The following is a 23,636-nucleotide window of genomic DNA, read 5'->3' on the forward strand; positions in this document are numbered from 1 at the left end:
AGTCACAACTTATTTAAATGAAATGGTACATGTGAAAAATCACATCACATAAATGAAATGGTGCTTGTGAAAAGTCACAACTTAAATGAATGAGCACTTTTGAGAAGTCACAACTTCTCAAATATTAGAGAATACATTAAAAAAGTTTCTAATTCACCAAAGGATACAACCTTTTGTTTGGTTGGAAACGGTTAAGGCTCATATCTCTAAGAGGCATACATTGATTCAAGTATCAAGACACATTTTTATTTAAATCTAGATAACCAAACCAATACATTGAACAATGGTAATAGTTCACATTATTTTCACTTTACATCAAATATTTTAATCATTTTTAAGATGAAAAATCAACAGAAACCATATGGAGGAATGAGAAAAAAGAGTAAACATTAGATAGTCTTGATAATTCCATCATATCATAAGATGTCATTTTAATTAAAATTTATATTTATCTGAGAATTTTAATTATTTAGCTTGTTGGGATAGAAGGGAAGTACCACATCATCAATACTTTGGGAATACCTAATAATTTTCCAGAGAGAAGATGTGCATTTGCTGGACAAAAAAGTACAAGAAAAACCCGAATCTTGAAAGGGAAGGAAGCTCTGGATGGGGTAGAGGGCTTATTCGAGAGACACTGGAAGGGGGAAGAGTTTCCAATTCGGCAGGTGAGAGCAAAAACAGAGCTTTTTCTGACCAAAGACTTGAATAGCATATGGATCGAAGAGGAAGCATTCAAACAGTCCTTGAAAGCCATTGCGGTCAAACTTGGCTGAGTTTTGATCCCAGTTAGAACAAATCGTGAGAAGACTCTAGGAACCGAAGGGTGACTATCACATTCCTTGGAATGAGTACACGACTCGAGTCACTAATTTGGGTTTATATGTTTGTTGGGCCATGGGCTATTCCATTTTATTTAGTTATTTCCATTATAAGTTAGGTCCATTGTTGTTTAATTAGACTATGTAGTGAGTTATGGGCTTGGGCCCTTTAGAGTATTTTTCCTTTCATTTACTGTTTTAGGTTGCGTTTGGATGTTGAAGTGAGTTGAGTTGAGTTGAATTGAAATAATAAAATATTGTTAGAATATTATTTATTATTATTATTATTATTTTGAGATTTGAAAAAGTTGAATTGTTTATTATATTTTGTGTTGGAATTTGAAAAAGTTGTAATGATGAGTTGAGATGAGTTGAGAGAAGTTGTGATTCCAAACGAAGCCTTAGTGTTCAGTAGTTAGGACCCATATATGAACAACTTTGTTAGACACCATGTTATATGTACTAGCCTTGGGGGCTCTACGAAATTATCAAGAAGCTGAATACAACATAATTTTCAGTATCTCTCTTCTACTCTTGGAGGTAAGGTGAATCTCGAATCTGACCCCTTTTTTTGCATTTTCTATTTACCCAAACATCTACTATCGGGTGTGTTACAAAGTGATATCAAAGAGAAAACGATCTCTGTGCTATCAATATATGAAAATGGAAGAAATTCTCTCATCATTACTCAAAATCAAGGAGCTGGTCGAACAATCACAGCAACAGTATCCTATAGACATTCAAAGATGTCAGGAACAACTTCATTGAAGATTTAACTTATCTGGAACACTAACTTTGTACGTTTCAAGAAGAAGAACACATAGCAACGGTGGAAGAAAAAGAGGAAGTCAATCCCTATAAGATTCCTCTTTCTCTTGTTCCCTTTAATCCCTTTAGAAATCGAAAACTATTTTCTCAATTCTCAAATCTCCCTCTTCGACTCTCGTTTCCTTCATTTCCTCTAAGAAATTATTTTCTCTTTCCTTCCTTTTTGTCGGTCGTCCCTAGCACTAACTATACATTGACTGTAAAGAGGAAAGGCCTAGCCATCCGATGGAAGTTTGACGTTAGTGGAATTGATTTTCAATTTCTCAACTCCTCACCCTCACCACAAAAAACCAGCCATACTATGTTCCAACCCCGTAGATCTCTCTTACTCCCATTTCTCTACGTCTCTTCGAGGAGAAAATCTCGAAAAAGCAATCATCCCTAGTTATCTTTGTCTCTCCCCACAACTTCCTCGTGATCAAATGGAAGTGAATCTATGAGGAATGTTGTCGACAGAGGTGGAAAGAGAACATGAAATGAATGGAGTAAATAAATCTAGGCAAACTCACTCAAGCTCTCAAGGGCTTGAGTTCTCTATATTCTTCTTTCTTCATCAATTGCGTCAAGTTATGCTCCAACCTCTTTCAAGATTTTCGCACTTGCTTGTGTGATTTCTAATCAACAATACCACCCATCTTCAGACGTTGATCCAACTCTTTTGAACCATTATCACTAGAGCTTTGTTCTTGTTTTCTGTCCTTCGGAGATTCTAACGGGGTTTTCACAGCGATAAAGCCATAGCTGCTGGTCGAGGCTCTCATTCTCTCTGCTCAGCCTCAGGTGACACCAGGAAGACACCAGGAACAAAAGTTGTGGCAAAAAGATGTTTGGTGAAGAGGATGATGGGAAGGTAAGTATCATCTGAGCTAATTGCTCAAAACATCCAAATCTCTTCTGCCATGGCCTAAGGATCTAAAAATTGTTGGAAGATGCAAAGATCCCATAGCTTCTAAAATTTTTGTGGACCCAGCAAGCGTTACTTGTTCCTCCCTCACATATAACCTGAAATTAACTGAGCTTGATAGAATTGTTGAGGATAGAGTAAGGTTCCTAGAGATAATGAAATATGTTCCAAAGGATTGGTGCGTTAAAGATATATGCGAGCAGGACATTGATCTTTACAAGCGAGTAATCGTTGTTGTAAAATCCAAGGGAATAATGGAAGCTACTATGATTGGAAAAGCACTAAAAATGTACGCAATTAGATGGTTGCCAGATTTTGTTGATGCTTTGGTTTTTGATGCTCATGCCCAGGGGAACAAATCTTTGGTAGAGACAATCATTTGCTTATTGCCATCTAACAAAGGTGTGAGTTGTTCTTGTAGTTTCTTGTTGAAACTGCTGAAAGTTGCAAATTTGGTTAGAGCAAAGAAGTTGTTTGATGAAATGCTTGATAAAGGGTCATGATAATGTCACATCCTCAATCTTACTTGGGTTTCAGTTATTTGGTGGAAATGAACTGAGTGACAGCCAAATCCAAATAAAGTTTGAAAAGAACGTAGAGAAGGCTATCATTTGTTCCCTTGATCTCGATGAAGCAAAGGCTAGCCCGTTCAAGGATGCAATTAAGAGTAATTACTAGCTTGAATTCTTTGTGAATGATCTACCCTTATGGGGTTTTGTTGGTGCATTGAATCAGGATAAGAATAGTGCGAAGCATGCCCTTTCACACATAAGAACCTTTTTGCTCCTCATTTGTTTGATATATTGCCACCTCATTGGCCATTTGATAGAGGAAAAGAAAATGAAATGGCCCTAAGATTCCCTCCTCAACTACTATCTATCGTGTTCTACTTTTACTCTTCCCAATTCACTTCATTTGTTGAAATTGGTTCTTACCTTAGTCTCCTCGACCTCGATCAAATGGCAAAAGAACCAGTTTGCGTTCTTGTAACTGGAGCCGTAGCACAAATCAGATATGCTCTCATCCCTATGATTGTTAGGGGAGTGATGTTAGGCCCCAACCAACCTATGATCCTGCACATGCTTGATATCCCACATGCTGCAGAGGCACTGAATGGGGTGAAAATAGAGTTGGCGGATGCTACATTTCCTCTACTTAAAGGTGTCGTTCCTACGACTTATGTTGAGAAATGCACAAGGAAAGACGACACAGAGAGGAAAGATGTGATGTCAATAAATGTATCAATTTACAAGTCTCAAGTTTCTGCTCTTGAAAAGCATGCAATTGCAACCTGCAAGGTTTTGGTTTTTGCCAACCCAAAAGACACCAATGTACTAATATTGAAGGGATAATTCATAATTATCTTTCAACAACATGGTGCTGCAATTATCAAGGCTGGGATTGTGACTACAAGTAAGGGTGATCTCGGTCCAGTCCGGTCTTGGGCAATTTTGTCAACCGGAACGGACCTATTCGGTCCAAGAATTCTCCACCTTGGACCGAACTGAGTCACATATAGGACCGGTCCATTTCAGTCCAGGGACGGTCCAGTTGGTCTGGACATGCCTAAAATGGGCCATTCAGCCTCCCATCTAATCTGATTTTTTTTGCCCAATTTCAATTATTTTCGGCCCACTTCAAATTTTGTACATTTTTTTTTAGCTAAAACTACTAAAACAAACTTGATCTTGAAAAATACAATGATAAAAAAAAAACTAATCTATATAAAAAACAAAAAAAAACCAAAAAAAAAAATAATAATAATACAAAAGTTATTACAAATTACAAATTATAATCTAAAATTTAACAACTTAAGTACTTAACATATAATGGGTAATTTACAGAGCTAGAGAGTATGGGACTATGCAGAACAACAACTCTTAATTGAGGCAGTCGAGTTGCAAGGTCCAAAGTGGGGCCACTGGTGCACTGCCAACAGATTGCCCATAAAGGATGATATCTTCCTACTTAGTACCATAGCTTTCCTCAAGACACTTGTATGCAGATCCCAAAAAGATAGAGACCATGAAGTTGAGATATCCATTAATGTAGAAAATTAATAAAGTTATTATAATTTATAGAACATCACAAGTAGCTAAAATTTGATAAATTTTATTAGAAACAAATTAATCAGAAGAAGATCGTATCATGATATGACGTTGCATGCTAGAAAATTAGCTAAGTAGGGAGTATGTACGTATGAATAGAAGCACGCATCAAATAATGAGGAGCCCTACATCATGTAGAAAGCCAGACATGCTTCTCTCTCTCTCTCTCTCTCTCTGCATATCATTTTCTTAATTATCTAACTGGGACGATTAATTTGACTGACCCCAAACCCCACTCCTCTCTCTTTTTATTAATCTTTAATTTGCATAATTTCTTGTAAAATACCACATGAAGATCAGGAATACCACATGAAGATTTGGACATAATTTCAGAGCCTAGCTTACCAACAATTTTCTCACATCTTTAGTCTTTAATTAACATTGGGTGTAGAAACAATAGGCCTTGAATTTGATGCCTCAACAGAATCAGCAAAGTTCGGGTCCTCAGCAAGTTCTATTCATAAAAATTTTAAACAAAACAAGTCAAATAAAATTACATAACAATGATAATATAGAAGATAAAACAAAATAAACCACAAAAGATACCAAAGGTAATTTTATTACATATCCATATCCAACTGCTTCTCAAATTCCTCCACTTCATCCATTAAAATCCTAAGGCTTATTGGAGTAGAAGAAGAACGAAGCCAGTTTTGTGCACATATGAGACCCTCAACACTCATTAGATTTAAACTACTTCGAAAAGGGTCAAGTACACGACCCGCAGTACTAAATGTAGATTCAGAGGCCACAGTAGATACCGGTATTGCAAGTACATCGCGTGCAATCTTTGAAAGTATGTGATATCTAGCTGAATTCACCTTCCACCAAATTAGAAGGTCAAAACTATCATCTTCATCCTCACATTTTTAATGATTTTCTTGTATCTTTTCTTCTTTCTAGTTAGCGTTCCACTTGTACATATAATGTGTACTTAGTCTATGCCTTTTTTTTTAAATAAAATCTTCAGGTACCTTTAAAAAAAACTATTGCAGTTAACCTGCCTTTCCAGGAAGTCCACATTCATTAACATTCCACCGATATTGGTTTCCTGCATTTTAATTGGAGACAGGACCTTTGAGTTGCCATCTGAACTCGGCTCAAATAACATTTCCAAAGGGGGGTTTTTGAAAAAAAAAAAGATTTTTTTGCTTGTTTTTAAGTATTTTAGTTTTACTTTTTCATGTGGTGATTGGTGCTGATTTGGCACCTGTAACAGTTTACAAATGTATGACCTACCAAAAAAAAACAAAAAAAAAAACAGTTTACGAACCTATTTCTAACGGAGAGACTGTTTTGATCATTATTAAAGCCGCATGAAGTAAAAAGTTTAAGAAAAACAAATTCCAGGAGTAATATAATTTTGGAGCAAAATCATTTAATTAATCTAGCAATGGACTTATACGGAGGTGGGTTGGTGATGGCAAAAAAATTTATCACAAATTCACAACGAAACGGATGTTCCCTAGAGCATTAACTACCAAGTAACCAAGCAGATGTTCCCTAAAGCAAAACAAAACCATTTTTATCACAAGGAAACGGAAACCTGTTCAGAGAGGGAGGGAGAGAGAAAGAGAGAGAGAGAGAGAGAGAGAGAGAGAGAGAGAGAGAGAGAGAACTACTTTCAGAAAACTACTTTCAGAACACATGAAGGGCATTATGGTTCCATGTCATGCCTTTTGAACTCACTAATACTCCTTCAACATTTCAAGGACTCATGAATAAAGTGTTCATCACAGTCTGAAATACCTGTTCGAATAGAAAATAGGTACATCCTCACAACAGAAGTGGCTTTCTAAGTTGCTTGGATATAAGTTTTGTCTTGAATATAAAAAAAGGGTGGAGAACAAGGTCGTTAATGCCTTGTCTAGAAGAAATTAAGATGATGAATCTGGAGTCTTGGCTACTGTATCATTTCCCACCCCAACATGGCTAGTAGATTTAAAGGTTGCTTATAAAGAAGATCAAACCGTATAGTAGTTAATTACTTCTTTACAACATGATGCTTCTTCCCATCCTTCTTTCAGTTTAAAACATGAAGATTTGTTTAAAAAAGGAAGGATCTATGTGCCTAACTACCCTCAATTGAAGTTGAGAATTTTAAACTACATTCATGCTAGTCCTTCTGCGGGTCATTCTGGTTTTCACAAGTCCTTGCATAGGGCTAGAGCTTATTTTTATTGGCTTGGTTTGAAGTCTGGGGTTAAGAAGTTCATTTGTGAATGTGAGGTGTGCCAAAGAGAAACAAAGTGGAGAATGTGTTTCCAGCTAGTTTATTACAACCGTTGCCCATACCAGAACAAGTGTGGACTGATATTTCAATGGATTTGTGGAAGGGCTGCCTATTTCCAAGGGATATTCAGTGGTTATGGTTGTGGTGGATAGGTTGTCGAAGTATGCCCATTTTCCAGTTGCTAAGGTAGCATTACTCTTTCTGAACAATGTTTTTAAGTTATATGGTATGCCTAAAACCATTGTTTCAGATAGAGGTTCCACTTTTACAAGCTCATTTTGGAGGAAACTGTTTAAGTTGCAAGGGGTCAATTTATCTTACTCATCTGCCTATCACCCTCAAAGTGATGGCCAAATAGAAGCTGTTAATAAATGCTTGGAACATTCCTCGGGTCATTCACTGGAGATAAACCAAGATTGTGGTTTGATTGGCTGTCCTTGGCTAAGTGGTGGTACAATACCACTTTCCACTCCTCAACAAGGCTTACTCCTTTTGAGGTTGTTTATGGAATTCCTCCTGCTAGACTTCAGTCATATATTCTTGGAATCACAACTAATCAAGCAGTAGATACTCGTTTTTGAAGATAAGAGATCAGATCATGGTAGCATTGAAAACAAATTTGGCAACAACTCAAGAAATGATGAAGTTTCAATTTGATAATCATAGAACTGAAAGAGAATTTTCAGCGGGGGATTGGATTTATATTAGATTGCAGCCTTACAGGCAGCAATCATTAGCAGTGAGGAGAAATTTGAAACTATCTCTTAGGGTTTTTGGCCCATTTCAAATTACTCATCGAGTGGGAAAGGTGGCTTACAAACTTAGGCCTAGTTTGGATAGTGAGTTGAGATGAGATGAAAGTTGAAAAAAATATTGTTAGAATATTATTTTTTAATATTATTTTTGTTTTGAGATTTGAAAAAGTTGAATTGTTTATTGTATTTTGTTTGGAGGTTTGAGAAAGTTGTAATAATTAGATAAGTTGAGATGATTTCACTATCCAAACCAGGTCTTAGTTTACCCTCGGATTCTCTTTTGCATCCTATTTTTCATATTGCTTGTTTGAAAAGGAAAATAGGAGAACATGTGTCGCCTCTTTCAACCTTACCCCCAATGGATTTGCAAGGGGAACTAATGCTTGAGTTTGAGAAAATTTTGCAGCGTAGGAGTAAGAAGGTAAACAATCTAGCTGTGGTTGAGGTGTTGGTTCAGTGGAAGGGTGCTGGAGTGGATAATAAGACCTGAGAGCCTTACTAGCAGCTTCGTCAGAAGTTTTCTCACCTTGTGGGCAAGGTGCTTTAAAGGGAGAGGGTGTGTTATGGTTCAAGAAGGTGTTGGAGTGGATGATAGCAATGCAGTTGAAGGCATGCTACTGGGCAGGAGGGGAGTTTGACAACTTTGTTCATTATGTTCTTAGAGGCTGGAATGTTGTCGTGTTGTAATAGAAAGCGTTAATAATGAATACATTGTCGTTTAGTTTAGTAAAGGGTGGGGTGAATAAGTAGAACACAGTTGTTTTGTAGCTTTGTTTTTCATATGATTGTAAATACGATGTCGTATTGGTAGAGATGAAAGAAATATAAAACACACGAACTGGAGGGAAAATCCTCACTTGGAAATTCATTCAACATATTTCTCTCTCTCTCCCTCTCTCTCCTCTCTTCTCTCTCTCTATCTCTCTACTTCCTGGTTTTCTTGGAGATTGACTATCTCAAATTAGTCACCAACTGGCTCCACTAGTACTCGTCTCGTCTAACATACCTAACTAGGGAGTTCTAATGAGATCTAGTGAATTAACAGAATAGTGCAGTCACCAGATACCGTACTCATGTCCGCAATCTTTAGAAGTGGGCTCTTTAGGCAGATAAACAAATGCCATAATACATGTTTCTGTCTAGAAATGAGGTATAATCAGTGATCCTCTGTTCAATTTACATACATTCACCACATGGTGCATGAAATAGTCAGTAAAAGAGGATGTCACATTATGGTCGCTGGTTACTGTGCAAACTGAAGAAAATGACAACAAAATTTTAATTACCTTACATGGAGCTATCCCAGTTTGGACCACCTGAAATCTCTCCTGTCAAGTTCTATGTGGTGGTATTGTAAAGTTGTGGGACTTGTTCTTCCATAATGAAACCTTACTTACCAAGATTTATGTTCTCCAATCTTGATGATGGTTACTAGGTTCTTCTGATGGACATTAGCATTCTTTTGGCATGTCCAGGATTGCAGTCAAAGCTTCAAAAGTCCTTATTTTCCAATACGAAAATATTCAAGGGCATTAACTGGGAGGCCTCTCCAATGCGATCCAACCAAACTTCCCTTTCCGGAAATCGGAGAGAATACGAAAAGCCGCTTGATGAGTGTCACCACTGAACAAGTGAAGTGCAAGCTTCTGAACGAATCTGCATGCAGAAAATGTATAGCAATCAATTCAGCTTTGTGATTTTGGAATGAATATGAATAGGTGACTGTACATTCTGCCAAGGGTCTCTCCAAATAACAAACTGTCCCCATTCTGTATACTATGGGATAGGCTTTTATCTACTTTAACCAAAACGCAATTCTTTTTTATTTTGGCATACCCGGTTTTTGTCACCAGGATGTCCCTATAAGCCTACTATTCAAAAAGTACTTAGCCTCCACTCCCTCCCTCAATATTCCCCCAACCCAGCACCTAAAATATTTTTAAAAATCAAGTCCAAGTGAGAACAACAACCGCCATGCCAAAACATACGTTTTACCACATTGACCATCCACATCAATCTTGTAACGGTTGTAAAGAGGTTTTGTGCCTGCAATAAACAAAATTTGAATATTGCATGAATGTGCATTAAGATTTTTTAAATAAATGTCAGTAGAAATTTGAGCACAAGTAGAAAAAAAATGCATAGAATAAGTAATAGGGAGATTAAGGTCACGCTATGCATGAAAAGGATATAACTCCTCTCTGTTTGCCTTTCCAGGTGCCAATTAAAGGAACCACAATGTGAAATCAGCTTGAATAAAAGTCCTACAACTTTTTTTTTTTTTTTTTTATAAGTAAACGTTGAATAAAAGCAGCATCAATTCAGGTAATGGAAATTTGAAACCTGCATTAGGCATTGCAACTTCAAACCCCACCCCCCCCCTTGGAGGTGGTAAAACAAAATATTTCTATTACAGCTTTCAAGACCCCATCAAAATTTCCTATGCAGTAACAAAGGCAACTTACCATTATTTACGCACCCGTTATTTATTTACTCCCATGCCATGTTCATACTGCTCTCAAAATTTGAGGATGTGATCAATAAGATAAAAGCTCTCATTACCCCATTAGCCTCATGCATAATTGTTCCACAGCAGGGCAGGTTTGGGGGGTGAGATGAGAATTTTATATTTTGTTTTAGTGTTTAAAATATTATGTTTTAGTATTATTATTGTATTGGGATTTGAAAAAGTTGAATTATTTATTATATTTTGTATGGAGATTTGAAAAATGTGTAATGATGAGATGAGATGAGAATTTTGTGTCTCATCCCATCCCCCAAACCTGCCCTTAATCTCTTTCCCCCATATTTACTTCATTAAAGTTGGTCATCAATATTTCACATTTGGAAAACTTCACAATCAGATTACAAACAAAACTAAAATCTAAAAAAAATTTCCGTGCTTTGCATTGTTATGTATGCTTGTAGTCACAAGTAAAACTGGAGCCAAATTGAACTTCTAAAATGTTCTAATTTCCAGAAAGATTCAAATGGTTTCTTGACAGCCTAACAAAAGGAAGCAGAAAAAAAAGTTACCACTAGTTGAATAAATAGTACAGATTGTGACTGTCTTGTAAAGATCAATTTATATTGAAGTGCTTTGTGTTACCAGATAAGTTTCCTTGTATCACAAGTGTCCTAGAGAATTCCAACGGAGAATAGATTGATTAAAATAATATACATGATGCTTACCGACTGATGAAAGCCTTGCCAACATCTGTACAAGAATTGCAGCAACATCAGCAACATCATATGATCTCTCTCCAATGTCATCACATATAGCAAGCTTTATTGCAGCTGACTGATCACCAATCCGCATCGGAATCATTCCAGGAGAGTCCAGCAACTCAAGGTCATTTCCAAAACGAACCCACCTTATCCATGAACATGAAAGACAAAAGCAGATGAAGAATGTATATAGACAAGGCCAGGACTTGTTCTTAATGTTTATCTCAAGATAAAAAATAGAGCAAGCATTGGCTTTGGAAACTCTTTTGAGAGATGAAATTGCAGAAGTATGTAGTTTCCAAAATTACACAATTTAAGTTCATAGATGTGAATTTTAAGAATTTTAAAAGTTTGCATTTAAATAAAAAGACACTTTAGAATTTCTTACACACACACACACACTCTCTCTCTCTCTCTCCCTCCCATTTTTTAAGGATTCTATACCATTCTTAGCATTTTAAATTTTTAATAGACTCCAACTTCAATAACAAGTTTCCAATATATATATATATATATATATATTTTTTTTATATAAGTAAGAAGATATTTTATTGATATAAAGATAGGCATAGTCAAGTACATAGGAGGTATACATGTGATTACTCCTATTTAGGAACTAGAAATGGTTACAAGGAAATCATGGAAACTGAGACCATTTAAATCTAAAGTAATGGCCCACATAAATAAAGTCTTCCAGAAAAAGCTCTTGAACTCTTCTAAGGAGAGCTCACGATCCTCGAAATTTCTATCATTTCTTTCACTCCAGATACACCAAAATATACAAATGGGAGCCAACTTCCACAGCTGCAATCTATGGTGTTCCCTTGATCCCTCTCCAACTAGCTAGTAGTTCAACCACCCTCCCCGGCAGAATCCATGCTAATCCCACTTTGCTGAAAAAATAATTCCATATGGCCCTTACAAACTCACAATGTAGAAGTACATGATCCACTGTTTCACCACCATTTCTGCACATACAACACCAGTCGATGGTGGTAAGCCCACATTTTCTTAAATTCTCAATAGTCAGAATCTTCCCTAAAGCTGTTGTCCAAGCAAAAACAGCAGCCTTTGGAGGTGCTTTACTCCGCCAAATGTTCTTCCAAGGAAAATGATTCCTACCTTGGGCAGTAAGAGTCTCACAGAAAGAGCGTACACAAAATTTGCCATTCCTAGAAGGCCGCCACACCAATTTCCGCCGCTGTAACAACATGACTAATGGTGTAGAGAAAGTTAAGGAACTCCACCAGGACACCTACTTCCCAATCATGGGCCTCCCTAATGAAGCTAACATTCCATTGCTGCAAAACATTAGTAATTTCCAGCAAGTCAACCACGAAAGCATCTTGTTCCCTTGCAATTATGAAAATAGAGGGATAGACATCCTTATGATCCATATCTCCAATCCAAACGTCGTGCCAAAAACTGATTCTATTGCCATCCCTCATACACAACCTAGTGTTGCTAGAGAGAGACCACCAACCTTTCCCAATATGCTTCCATAACCCCACTCCGTATGCCTCCCTAACTTCATTAGAGCACCAACCTCCCTTATACTCCCATACTTAGTATCAATCACCATCTTCCATAGTGCTTCCCTCTCATAATTATATCTCCATAGCCACTTCCCAAGAAGAGCCTTATTGAAGGCCTTCACATTGCGAACTCCCAATCCACCACCCCTCAAGGGAGAGCACACCTTGTCCCACCCAACTAAATGGAACTTAAACTCATCGCCAAGTCCACCCCACAAAAAACCTCGTTGAAGCTTCTCAATCCGAGAGGCAACACTAGCTAGAATAGGAAATAAAGACAAGAAATATGTGGGAAGGTTTGGAAGGGTACTCTTTATTAGTGTAATCCAACCCCCTTTAGACAAATACAATCATTTCCACCCAGCTAGCCAGCCTACGCTCTATTTTCTCTAACACCTCATCCCAAATAGTCTTGGCTTTGAATGATGCTCCCAACTGAAGGCCAAGGCACTTCATAGGCAGTGAAGAGACCACACAATCCCAACCATCTCCGATTTAGAGAGATTTATTTTTAACCCTGAGACCGCTTCAAAACACAGCAAAATAGCCTTTAAAGATTGAAGATGACCTGGATTTGCCTCACGAAATAACAACGTATCATCTGCAAACAAAAGATGCAATATAATGGTAGCACCATGGTTAGTATCCCCCTCTTAATAACCTGAGAAAAAGCCACCCTCCACTGAAGCTAACAACATTCTGCTTAGGGCCAACATGACAACAACAAATGAGAGGGGTGATAGTGGATCGCCTTGTCGCAACCCCCGTGAGCTGTTAAAGAAACCCACCGTATCACCGTTTACCAAGACCGAGAAACAAACCGTTGATACACAATGCCTCATCCACACCCTTCATCTCTCCCCAAAACCACATCTCCTCAACAAATAAAAAAGGAATTCCCAATTAATGTGATCATAGACCTTCTCCATGTCTAATTTGCATAAAATACCCGGTACTCCTGACTTGATCCTACTGTCCAAACATTTGTTAGCGATGAGGACCGAGTCCAATATTTGTCTACCCCTAACAAATGCAATTTGAGACTTAGAGATGATTTTATTCATAACCGTGCTCATCCTATTAGCAAGAACTTTAGATATTATCTTGTACACACTGCCCACAAGACTAATAGGCCGGAAATCATGCACATTTATTGCACCTATCTTTTTAGGGATAAGTGCAATAAATGTAGCATTTACACTCTTCTCAAATTTCCCAAAAGAGAAAAATTCATGAAAAACCTGCATGACATCTCCTTTCACCACCTCCCAACAATTCTAAGAAAATGCCATAGTAAAACCATCAGGGCTTGGAGCTTTGCCTTTATTTATTTTTCTAACTACTTATTGTACCTCTTCCTCTTCAAAGGGTCTCTCCAGCCAAGCCATACTAATCTAATCAATGGCCTCAAAAGTTAGGCCATCTAATCTAGGCCTCCATTCAAAGGGTTCCGAAAGCAAATCTTCAAATGTTCAGCAATGTAACCCTTTATCGCTGACTAGTCTGAAGAAACACAGCCATCTATGGTCATGGTCTCAATGGCATTATTCCTCCTATGTGGGTTTGCAACCCGATGAAAAAACTTTGTGGTCCCCCTCCTTAAGCCACAATGCCCTTGATTTTTGCCTCCAAGAAATCTCTTCCATTAGAGTCACCCTTTCTAATTTGGAAATGACTTGGTCTTTGCGAGTGTTCTCTACTTCGACACCCTCCAATCTTTGTAACTCTTGTAATAAGGACTTCTTTTGAAATTCTACATTACCAAATACCTTTTTTTTTAATAAGTAATAATTAGATTACCAAATACATGTTCATTCCATGTCTTCAAATCCTTCTTCAAAACTTTCAACTTACCAGCCAATATGACACTCGAAGTGCCCTGTAACTTATATGAGCTCCACCATTGTCTAATCAATTCGACAAACTCATCTATTTTTAGCCACATATTCTCGAATTTAAAGGGTCTTCTTCCCCCTTGGATACCTCCACAATCTAACATTATAGGAAAGTGAACCAAACATATCCGTGGTAGTCTTTTCTGGCATACATCTGGATGGTACATCTCTCATGTTGGGGATATAAGAAATCTATCCAGTCTAGACCAGGCATGATTATTAGACCATGTATATGTACCCCCTATAAGAAGGGATGTCCATGAGCTCCAACTCAAATATGAAATCAGATAATTCAACCATTGCATGATTTTGTCATCCCTCCCCTGATCTCTCACTTGGAAACCTTGTCACATTGAAATCCCCTCCAATACACCACAGGACATCCCACCAAGTATTCCCCTACAAACTCGCGAGATTCTCCATCACCCTTTTATCCCACATTACCAACACTCCACCCGATGCCCCATTCGAGGGTAAATATGACCACCCTACGTGCTGGCAACCCCAAATACTCCGGATAATACTTCTTGTGATAAGCTTAAGCTTAGTCTCCATCAAGTACAAGATGTCCACCTTCCATTGTCTTAACAAATTTCTTATTCGGAGGCACTTGTCTATCTCATTCAACCCCCTAACATTCCAAATTAGAATTTTGGGCTTCATTTATCAACTACTACAGCCCTCTCTTTGTTCCTTCCTCGACTTGCACTCCCCTCCTTTCCTTCATAATTAATAAACCAAGATAGCCTCCTCAACTCTCTGTTTCGTTTTGACCCCATTCCATGATGATAATGTCCTGCATCAATTGTTGTGAGAATGATCTTCAAAGCCCTCACAGAAGATCCCTACACATTTATGAATTTCCTCCACTTTTTGCATGACCCAATCTGAAGATAGACAAGGAGGAAGATAGACAAGGAGGAATAGAACAAATAGAGATAGGATCATCCCTAGTTTCCTCTGGCCCAATCTGATGAATCTCCCCTGTGCTGAGTGTTGAATCATGCTGGAATCTGCCTTCCTCATTCTGTTGTAACTCCTCACCCATTGTTGGAATCATGTTCCTTCCCCTTCTACCTTCTTGTACATCTGTAGCCCTTTCTCCTGCTCAACCCTCTCCATCGACCCTTTCTGTGATGTTTCCCCATGCTTCTGAACTCCCGTCGAGTGTGTCCCTCAATTAGTATGGTCTGTCTCAGAGGCTTTGTCTTTTTCCGGCGCCAAAATATTCCTCTGCACTGCACTAAGGTCAAGCTATTGCCCAGAAGACTCCTGCGAAATTTTCTGAGTGATTTCCCCGTGCTCCTGAACCCCCGACGCCACACTCTGATGCATAGGCTCTGCTACCCTTACCTCTGCGGTACCAGAAAGTTGCCCCGACAAAGCTAGCGCACAAGTCTGTGTCAACCCACATAGCTTTGGCCCGCCAGAAGATGGCATCCGCGATTTCCCAACCTTTTTGTACAATGGCGACGCTAGGGTTCCGGCACATGGGTTGCCGGAAACTACCCCAGACAACGCTAGCGGAAGGGATGGTGGCACCCTTGGCCTCTGTGACGGTGTGGCCTTAGGCCCAGAGGAGGAGGATGTTGAACCCATTTCAAAATGGGTAGTTCTTTGGGCATGAATGAGCGTAAGCCCATTTCTTTTCAAACTCCATCCCATTTTGGGACGGGTGGGCCTGTCCAGCCCAAGCCCAAGCCTATCTTAACTTTGCCTTTTTCAGGCCTTGTATACTGACTTGACCCCAACCCAACATTTCCTTGGCCCAAGCCCAGGCCCTAGCTAGGATTTAAATCTCAATCCACTTTGCCTAGCAACTCTTCGACAGACCTTTTCAGACAGTGCAGCTCCTCCACGCCAGCCAGCTCCTCCTTCAGCCCAAACAAGAAACTCTGCCTCTCACTTTCCACTGTGCAGAGATTGGACAGACCACCTCTATCTTTTTCAGTACAAAGTTGCAACCATCCCTTTCCGCGAAGGAGCACTCCCCTGTTACCCTTTGCTTTTTGTCCTTTTCTCCATTTGTGACGCTAAAGGATTGCCTGTACCACCATGCACTGCCACTTTACTTTCTGCTCTACCTCCCATCACAGCCTCAACATACGTCCTAGCGTGCCTTCCCAACTCCTTCCCTTTCCCATCACCCTGACCCACAACTCGAGCCTTTGGAGGCTTCCATCCCTTTCGGGAACACAAGCATACCTCGATGCCCATTGCCACCATACTCAGTGACTTCTAAGTAGCGTCCATAAGTATTTGAACACCGAATGGCAACCAGTGACAAAGACCCACTACGAGAAGTCTTGAAAAACTCCTTCCTACTCCCTGAATGATAGGACTCCTCCATCGTGATTGCCAACCAACGATCACTAGCATGATTGAAAACCATTTCCTTCATGACCTTCCTACTGCTTTCAATAATACGAAAGTAGCTTCCCCCCTCCAACGATAACACAAAAACCTTGGTTTCAATTAGTAAGTGTTTTTTGAAACCCATCCTACACGAAAATATGGCAGACCCAAAGAATGCTAAGGTGATTACGATGCAACTCACTAGCAAAAATCAACCATGATGAAAGTGTACGGAGAGAATAGTTTCCAATATCTCCAATAACAATTAATAAATTGCAATATCCTGCCAATGAGCTCTAGCTAAAATGGTGCACCTCCCCCTCCTGAAAGAGTGTAATGGAAGGTGAAGTCAAGGGTTCAAGACCCATTGACCACATGTTTAACTACCTAATCAAAAAGAAGAAAAATATCTTAGTTTTTTTTTTCCAGTTTTTCTAGGACTCCAATTAATGCAACAACAAATTTAAACCCAGCATTGCAAGTTGCTTTCATTTCTCCCAACCCCCAACCTCATAACCCGAAAGATATCCAAGTGACAAAGATGAAGATGCATACTTCAACTCTCTTGTGACACCTGGTCTGGGAGCTGCTGGACACATTCTTCGCTTCAGCAAACGGTTTATCAAAGATGATTTTCCAACATTTGGATATCCAACTATTCCAGCTCGTACCTATAAATAAAAATGCAATGTTCATTTAACCATAGCAATTATTTTTGTGAAGCATGATATACAAAATAAGTTATCTCATGAAGAAAAGGATCAAAAGCATAGAGAAGCAACCGTCATTTAGAAAAACTCCTTTGTTTCTTATCTAAAGATATTTCAAAAGAAGTTCAAGAAGAAAAAAAATACCCTTCTGGCTCACCACCAATTAAGAATCTTCCCATTTCCTCCCACCAATTGCTCAAAAAGAGCCACATTGGTTCAGCTCAACACATCATCTACTACTTATCTACCAATTTTAAAGTGCATTCTGACTCTTAAGGGATATGTTTGACAAGAGTATCTGACCCAAACAATGTCCTCTGCAACACATTCCCAAACTCACTCTCTTAAGCAAATTATCTCTTACTGCAACCCCTGATCACTTTCATCTTGACCCAACCATGCTCATAAAGCAATCAAAAGCAATGCAAAAATGATCTGCTGGTGTTTGGTAGATTCGGTCTCTATAAGCCTAACAACAACAGTTATCAAATAAATAGATCCTTTTCAGAGATATAAATAGAGACATAAATGTCGAAGCAGCAACTGAGCTCTAATCCTTTGATAAAATGCAGAGAAACTTGAGAACAGCATCATTAGACAGACATATTTCAAAACGAAACAAAAAAGTAAGAAAAAGGCATCAAGATCTAATCCTTTGATAAAGTATTGGAAAACCACGATTGGAGGCCCACAAGCTCAAGGCTCGACGAAACAGAAACTATCAACATTAAGAAACTTCTTGGTGTCAGCAGTGAAAAGAAAAAGAGCCTGGCATTCATTTATTCTATCATCTTCGAGGCTTATTTTATGTCCAAGTCCTGAACTTCCTGCAATCCAATTCTTTCATTCAATTTTTGCTCATCATGTTATTGTTGTGTTTTTTGTTGTCAGACAAGTATAAGTTTTTTTCTCTAGATGTTAGTCAATTGCATATTATCTCGAAGATGTTTATTCTGTTATCAATTGAGGGACTTGAGAACTGTAATTCAAGTTGAAATTTGTAAAAAGCAAGACATAAGGAGGAGCTTGCATTTGGAGCCAAAGGAGCTGTGATTGTCATTGTTGCCAAAGAAGAAGCCATCAACTAATGTTATGATGCAGATGAGGTGATAGAAGGGGCAGTGGCTTTGGGTCCCAATAAAGATCAAAGCAAGGAAGTGCTGCAATTGATGAATGAGGTGATGAGGTGGATGTCATTCTCATTGGCAGTATGGAAAGAGAAAACAAGTGCGAGGAAGAGGAATGTGGGGAGGTTTGAGGTTCAAGGTGGAAGATGCCACTGTTTTGCAGAAGAGTTGGGACATGGTAAAGAGGCTGTCTAGTTGGGGGTGATTGGTCATGGAGGTGTAATTACTTTGTTAGAAGATTTGGTGATACGTTATTGACAAGGAATGTGATTAAATGTAATGTACAAACCCCAACACAAAGAACAGACTAGCAGCACTATCTGGCCCATATCAAGCACCCTAGCTGGGGAGAATGAAAGAAAGATAATGGAAGTGGACTTGAGCCTTGCATCTTCAAAGTTCAAAATGTGAACCAATGACTATCTTAGAACTTTGAATGATAACCAAAAACTATAGAAATGTACATTTTCATTCTAAAGATTATGTCGAAAAAAAGATTGGAAAAACAAATATTCTGCTTCAAAAACCTACTAGCTTTCATTGGTTCTTTGGAAGGTAACTGTGTCGAGCAAGTAGACTAATAAAGATCAAGTTGTGCTTAAATGCTTATATAATTTTGCAACAGCATTAACAAGCACTGTGGATGGGATAATGTCATTCCCCTAGTTTCTCTTCCTCCGATTAACGATATAGCAGGTTCAACATCAGATTGGATTCTGAATAAAGATAATGGGTTTCTACAAACCCTGGGGCTTTCATATGGAGAACATGGAGAATATGAAGACCAATTTAAAACATTACTCACTGCAATTGAGGCGAGCCACGCGCTTGAAACCAAATCTAAGTTTAAGAAAAACAGGGAGTTAAAGAACCTTTCATGGGCAATCAACTACGATGCTAAGGGAGCTAGTTCAAGTCGAGGGAAGGCTAAAGGGAGGGCTTTCGGGTAGAGGTTTTTACAGAATCTAGGGACTGCAGTCGGGGAGGACAATGTTTTATTTTGGGTATTGATGTATTTTGGTAGGTTTTCATGGGCTTTTGGATCATTAGGGGCTCTCTTGTATGGGCTAGGTGTCTTCTTGTATACATCCAGTGTACTTGGGTACTCCTATTGATATATATATTTATATATATAATATTATTACACATCAAAAAAAAAAAAAAAACAAGCACTGCATCAATAAAATCAGACATTAAGATAAAAGACTAAGAAAAGGGAAAAAAACATGAAAGGTTTCACATGATTTCACTAGATCTAGGAACCTACCGCCCGTGGAAGTAGTCCTTTGGCTCTGCGTCTGACATTCACATCTGCTGATAATGCCTTTGCTAACCGCCCCAGCTTCATAGTGCCCTGTACTTGCCACATAAACATAATCATATAACTAGATGATGACCAGAATATGGAAAGATAAGAGGGTCTTTTGTTCCAGTACCAGCCCGAGTTGCCCATTGGAAAAGACAACCTTCATTCCTTGCCTTGAAAAATAAGTAGCCCAAGCATTTCGGTCTGCCGTGGATATCATGTCTTCTCTATTCAACACCAGAATTCTTTTCCTATTTCCCAGCCACGAATCCATCTGTGCAAGAGAGAGTACTAGGAAGGTTAAGACGTACAACTTTTGGTTTCAACTCATCCGTCCTAAAGATGCTTCTTCTTGGAGTATCAAGAACCATTTAACATTATTTGCAACATAGCATCCAACTAATAATGCCTGATGCCACAGTTCCCAGAAATATGGTTTCCACTTTCCACCAAAATTCATTATAGCATATTACAGGAATAACATTTATTTAGTAAGTCTTATAGGTAACAATAAACTAAAAAATTAGCAACCCAAAAAGTATGCATCTAGACAATCTTCTCCTCTCTAATCCAATGTAAATTGATATAAACATTAACATGTTATAGTCATTTCGCATTACAGCTAAGCGGTAACAAAGTAATACAGAAGTCTAACCTGTGGATGACTAGTTGACAATGGAATTCTTGCGTCTCGCACCTCTATCACCACATCCATTAGCTTAAGTTGCTCTTTAAGCTGTTTTTCTGTTTTTGCTATATGACCAGGATACCACTATCCAGGTGCCAACACCCAATAAGGCAAATTGAAACAGAAAGTTAGTCAGAAACCATCAATTTGAATTTCCAAAAATCTCGGCCAGCTACCACTTCAGAAATTCAATCATGATAGACGAAACCTAATTCATACCTGAACAGGTCGCAGTGCCTTTGTCCAGTGATAAAGATCAGCATCCAGCTCAACCCAATCACTCTCTCCATGACATCCATCTTTGGAATTGGCATTCCCATTTTCATGCCAACTGGGAACTTTCCCACCAACAATCTGTAATGTTTTAATCAACAATTGTGTTATCCTATCCATTTGTGACCGCATTTGTAGTGCATATGTTATTGATTGTTAATCCACAACATTCGAGAGAATTATAATATGAAATAAACAAAAACCGGAACTAAACTGTTTGATTGGTTTCTGAGAAAATTTAGTAAATAAAAAGAAAATAAATGTTCGTTTTATTAAGAAAGAACATTTAGTACATTATACACTCTAGTTGGGGCTAAAACTGCTTTTGGGCATCCTCGTCAACAAAAGCAAAAGATAAAAATAAATAAATAAATAAAAGATTACAAGTTCTCGTACGTTTTAAAAGAAACAAAACACAAGGAGTGAAGAGAATTATGAATGAACTAAGAGGGAAATATGAAATTGAGGATGGGAATTGATGCCTGGATGGTGGAAGGTGGGGACGAGAAAGAAGCTGCAGCTGCGAGAGCCGTTGGAGATGACTTGGGTTTGGTTGTCGGGAACTGAAGGAAGAGTCCCGGGATTGCAGGAGAGTTTGGAAGCCATAGGCCTGAGAGCTGAATCGCCATCTACTTTTGTAGCTAGTATTAGTGTAGTCTCTCGGGCTCTCAGTTTCGCGGCTGATGATAAGGAAAAGAAAATATTCATAATTTTCGCTTTCTTACTAGTCACAGAAATTCTCAACGCGCTGTATTCCGTTCAGCAACGCAACTGATAACAGGTATTTTCAAATATTTTCGAGTACTTTATTTTTAAGAGTAATTCTACATACAACCGTGAAGTGCGTAATCGCCGCGTAATCACTTTGAAAAAGAGTGGAGTCCACTATTAAAAAATTAATTTTTTTCATGTGGATCCCATGTTTTATTCATTTTTTTCAAAGCGGTTACGCGACGGTTACGCACTTCATGGTTGTAAGTATTTTTTCTCTATTTTTAAACATTATTCAAATATAAATCACTTTTAATTTTTAATTTTTAATTTTATCATCTAATCATTACTTAATCATTATAATTTTCTTAAACTCTCAAATAAAACACAAAAAATAATACTATTTTTATAAATTTTAAAACAAAAATAATATTAAAAATACATATTCAAATAATTTTTAATTTTATAATATTTTTATTTAATTTGTTTTCTCTCGTTTTCTAAAATTTAATAAAATATTTTAATTTAAATCATTTTACTATTATTTACAAATATATTAAAATATTCTAAATATTCAAATGGACCTTAATTTCCATCTAACAAAATTATTTTATCTATATCAGTTATTAATCTTCTACATTAGCTTATTTATTGTTGTTATATTATTTATATATATTATTTTTTTAATTCGTTTTTGCATTCATTTAAATAGATAAATATGTTATAAAATGCATATATAAATTTTGTGGATGACCATAGTTTCCACCTCATGTATGACTCTTAGATTTTCCATTCATGTACCAACTTTTGAAATTTCTAAATTCATCAATATATCTTAGTAATTCATGTATCATCCTTTCATATTCTTTATCATCATAAGCCTATAAAAGAGTGTCTTGAGAATCATTTGTATAATATAAGAAATTCAAAATAAATGATATTAAACTCTTGAAGAGCTACTCTTACGTTGCAATCTTTATATTATCTTGCTACTTCTCTTGAGTTTTATACCACGTTATCAGCATAGCACGATACTCTAGCCAACCGTTGTGTTCTTTTGATCTTTAACAAGATATTTACGTAATATTTTATGAACCACTGTAAGTTCTCTTCCATAAATATTAATATGATCTACGTGATATTATAAAGAGTATAGTGTTATCGTATCAATGCGATGAATATTCTTGTCTTTTATTAATTAGTTCAATTTTAAATATATCTTTCTCGTTCAATACTATTAAGGAAAGAAATGAAACATTCTTAAAGGATCGCTCTAAAACAATAATCTTATTGAAAATTAAGTACCTCACAATAAAAGATTTATTGATTCTATGAGATAGTTTAAGTGAGTAATACATATACCATAAGACCGTGATCCTCCCAAAAACTCATTATGATTAAATGCACATGAAGTTGCACAATTGAAATTGTGTAGAGAAAAAAGCCACTAATGATGATATGTTTGAAATTAAATATATAACATATTCATACCTCGAATGTGGTCCTACAACAACAATGAATGTGCTCCGTACTCAAAATTTCTCAAAGAAAAATGCTCCATACCACCAGATGTGGAACCACACTATGACAAAAACAAGATGAAAATAGAGACTTACAGAATAAGTTTGTAAAGAAATATGAAGATAAATGTCACAAGTGTGGTAGGCATTGGTCACGTACCTGTCGTATGTCCAAACATTTGGTAGAGCTATATCAAGCATCCATAAAGGAATAAGTAAAAAGGGGTTGAAATAAATTTTACCGACCACAAGAATCCAGAAGATCATCTAGCTTATTTTGATAATCTAAATATGATCGTCCTAAGTCATCTCATTTTTGGTTTCTTTATAGATCCAAACATAGATAATAATATTTTGATTAGTGATGCATATTACCATAACAATTAATTTTATTTCTTTATTATAATTACATTATATTTGAGTCATTATCTTTTAATACATCATGTTAAATTTTCTTTTCTAGTAAACATATTTTTGTTTATAAGGAGACAAATTCTATTGATGCATTGACTAAGTTCAAGATGATTGGTGAAGATATATGTCTCGTAGTCAGTTATACAAAACACATACAATTCCTAAGGACAAGAAATATTTTCAATATTTAACATTATATAAAGCCAACGTTAATACAATATTTGG

The 23,636-nt window shown here is 37.4% G+C and overlaps 2 protein-coding genes across 3 annotated transcripts; one reads left to right on the forward strand and one right to left on the reverse strand.

Annotated features, from left to right (window-relative positions):
• Nucleotides 1–3,398: 3,398 nt before the first annotated feature.
• LOC118349910 (malate dehydrogenase, cytoplasmic-like) lies at nt 3,399–3,905 on the forward strand. Its single transcript, XM_035695865.1, has one exon. The coding sequence runs from the start codon at nt 3,399–3,401 to the stop codon at nt 3,903–3,905; it is 507 nt and encodes a 168-aa protein (XP_035551758.1).
• A 4,815-nt stretch (nt 3,906–8,720) lies between these two features.
• LOC109003354 (DAR GTPase 3, chloroplastic) lies at nt 8,721–21,475 on the reverse strand. 2 transcript variants are annotated; one of them, XM_035695650.1, is made up of 9 exons: nt 21,249–21,472; nt 20,713–20,847; nt 20,461–20,577; nt 19,936–20,079; nt 19,767–19,853; nt 17,218–17,333; nt 10,842–11,023; nt 9,638–9,695; nt 8,721–9,305 (listed from the first exon to the last, which is right to left on the reverse strand). In XM_035695650.1, exons 1-9 carry the CDS (start codon nt 21,393–21,395, stop codon nt 9,182–9,184), a joined length of 1,110 nt encoding a protein of 369 aa, XP_035551543.1. In that variant the 5' UTR covers nt 21,396–21,472; the 3' UTR covers nt 8,721–9,181. The 2 variants fall into 2 exon arrangements, with proteins under 2 accessions (XP_035551543.1, XP_035551544.1); XM_035695651.1 differs by lacking the exon at nt 9,638–9,695 and having other exon boundaries at nt 21,249–21,475.
• Between the last annotated feature and the right edge of the window lie 2,161 nt (nt 21,476–23,636).

The sequence above is a fragment of the Juglans regia genome, chromosome 11 (assembly GCF_001411555.2).
Source record: "Juglans regia cultivar Chandler chromosome 11, Walnut 2.0, whole genome shotgun sequence".
NCBI lineage: Eukaryota > Viridiplantae > Streptophyta > Magnoliopsida > Fagales > Juglandaceae > Juglans > Juglans regia.

Excerpts from the sequence above, each read along its gene's own strand:
- LOC118349910 (XM_035695865.1), top strand. The coding sequence starts at position 3,399 with ATGGCCCTAAGATTCCCTCCTCAACTACTATCTATCGTGTTCTACTTT.
- LOC109003354 (XM_035695650.1), bottom strand. The coding sequence starts at position 21,395 with ATGGCGATTCAGCTCTCAGGCCTATGGCTTCCAAACTCTCCTGCAATC. Across the intron at positions 11,024-17,217 it reads GGTGTCACAAGAGAGTTGAA|GTGGGTTCGTTTTGGAAATG; the intron begins GTATGCATCTTC and ends TTCATGGATAAG. Across the intron at positions 9,306-9,637 it reads GATGGTCAATGTGGTAAAAC|ATTCGTTCAGAAGCTTGCAC; the intron begins GTATGTTTTGGC and ends TTCTGCATGCAG.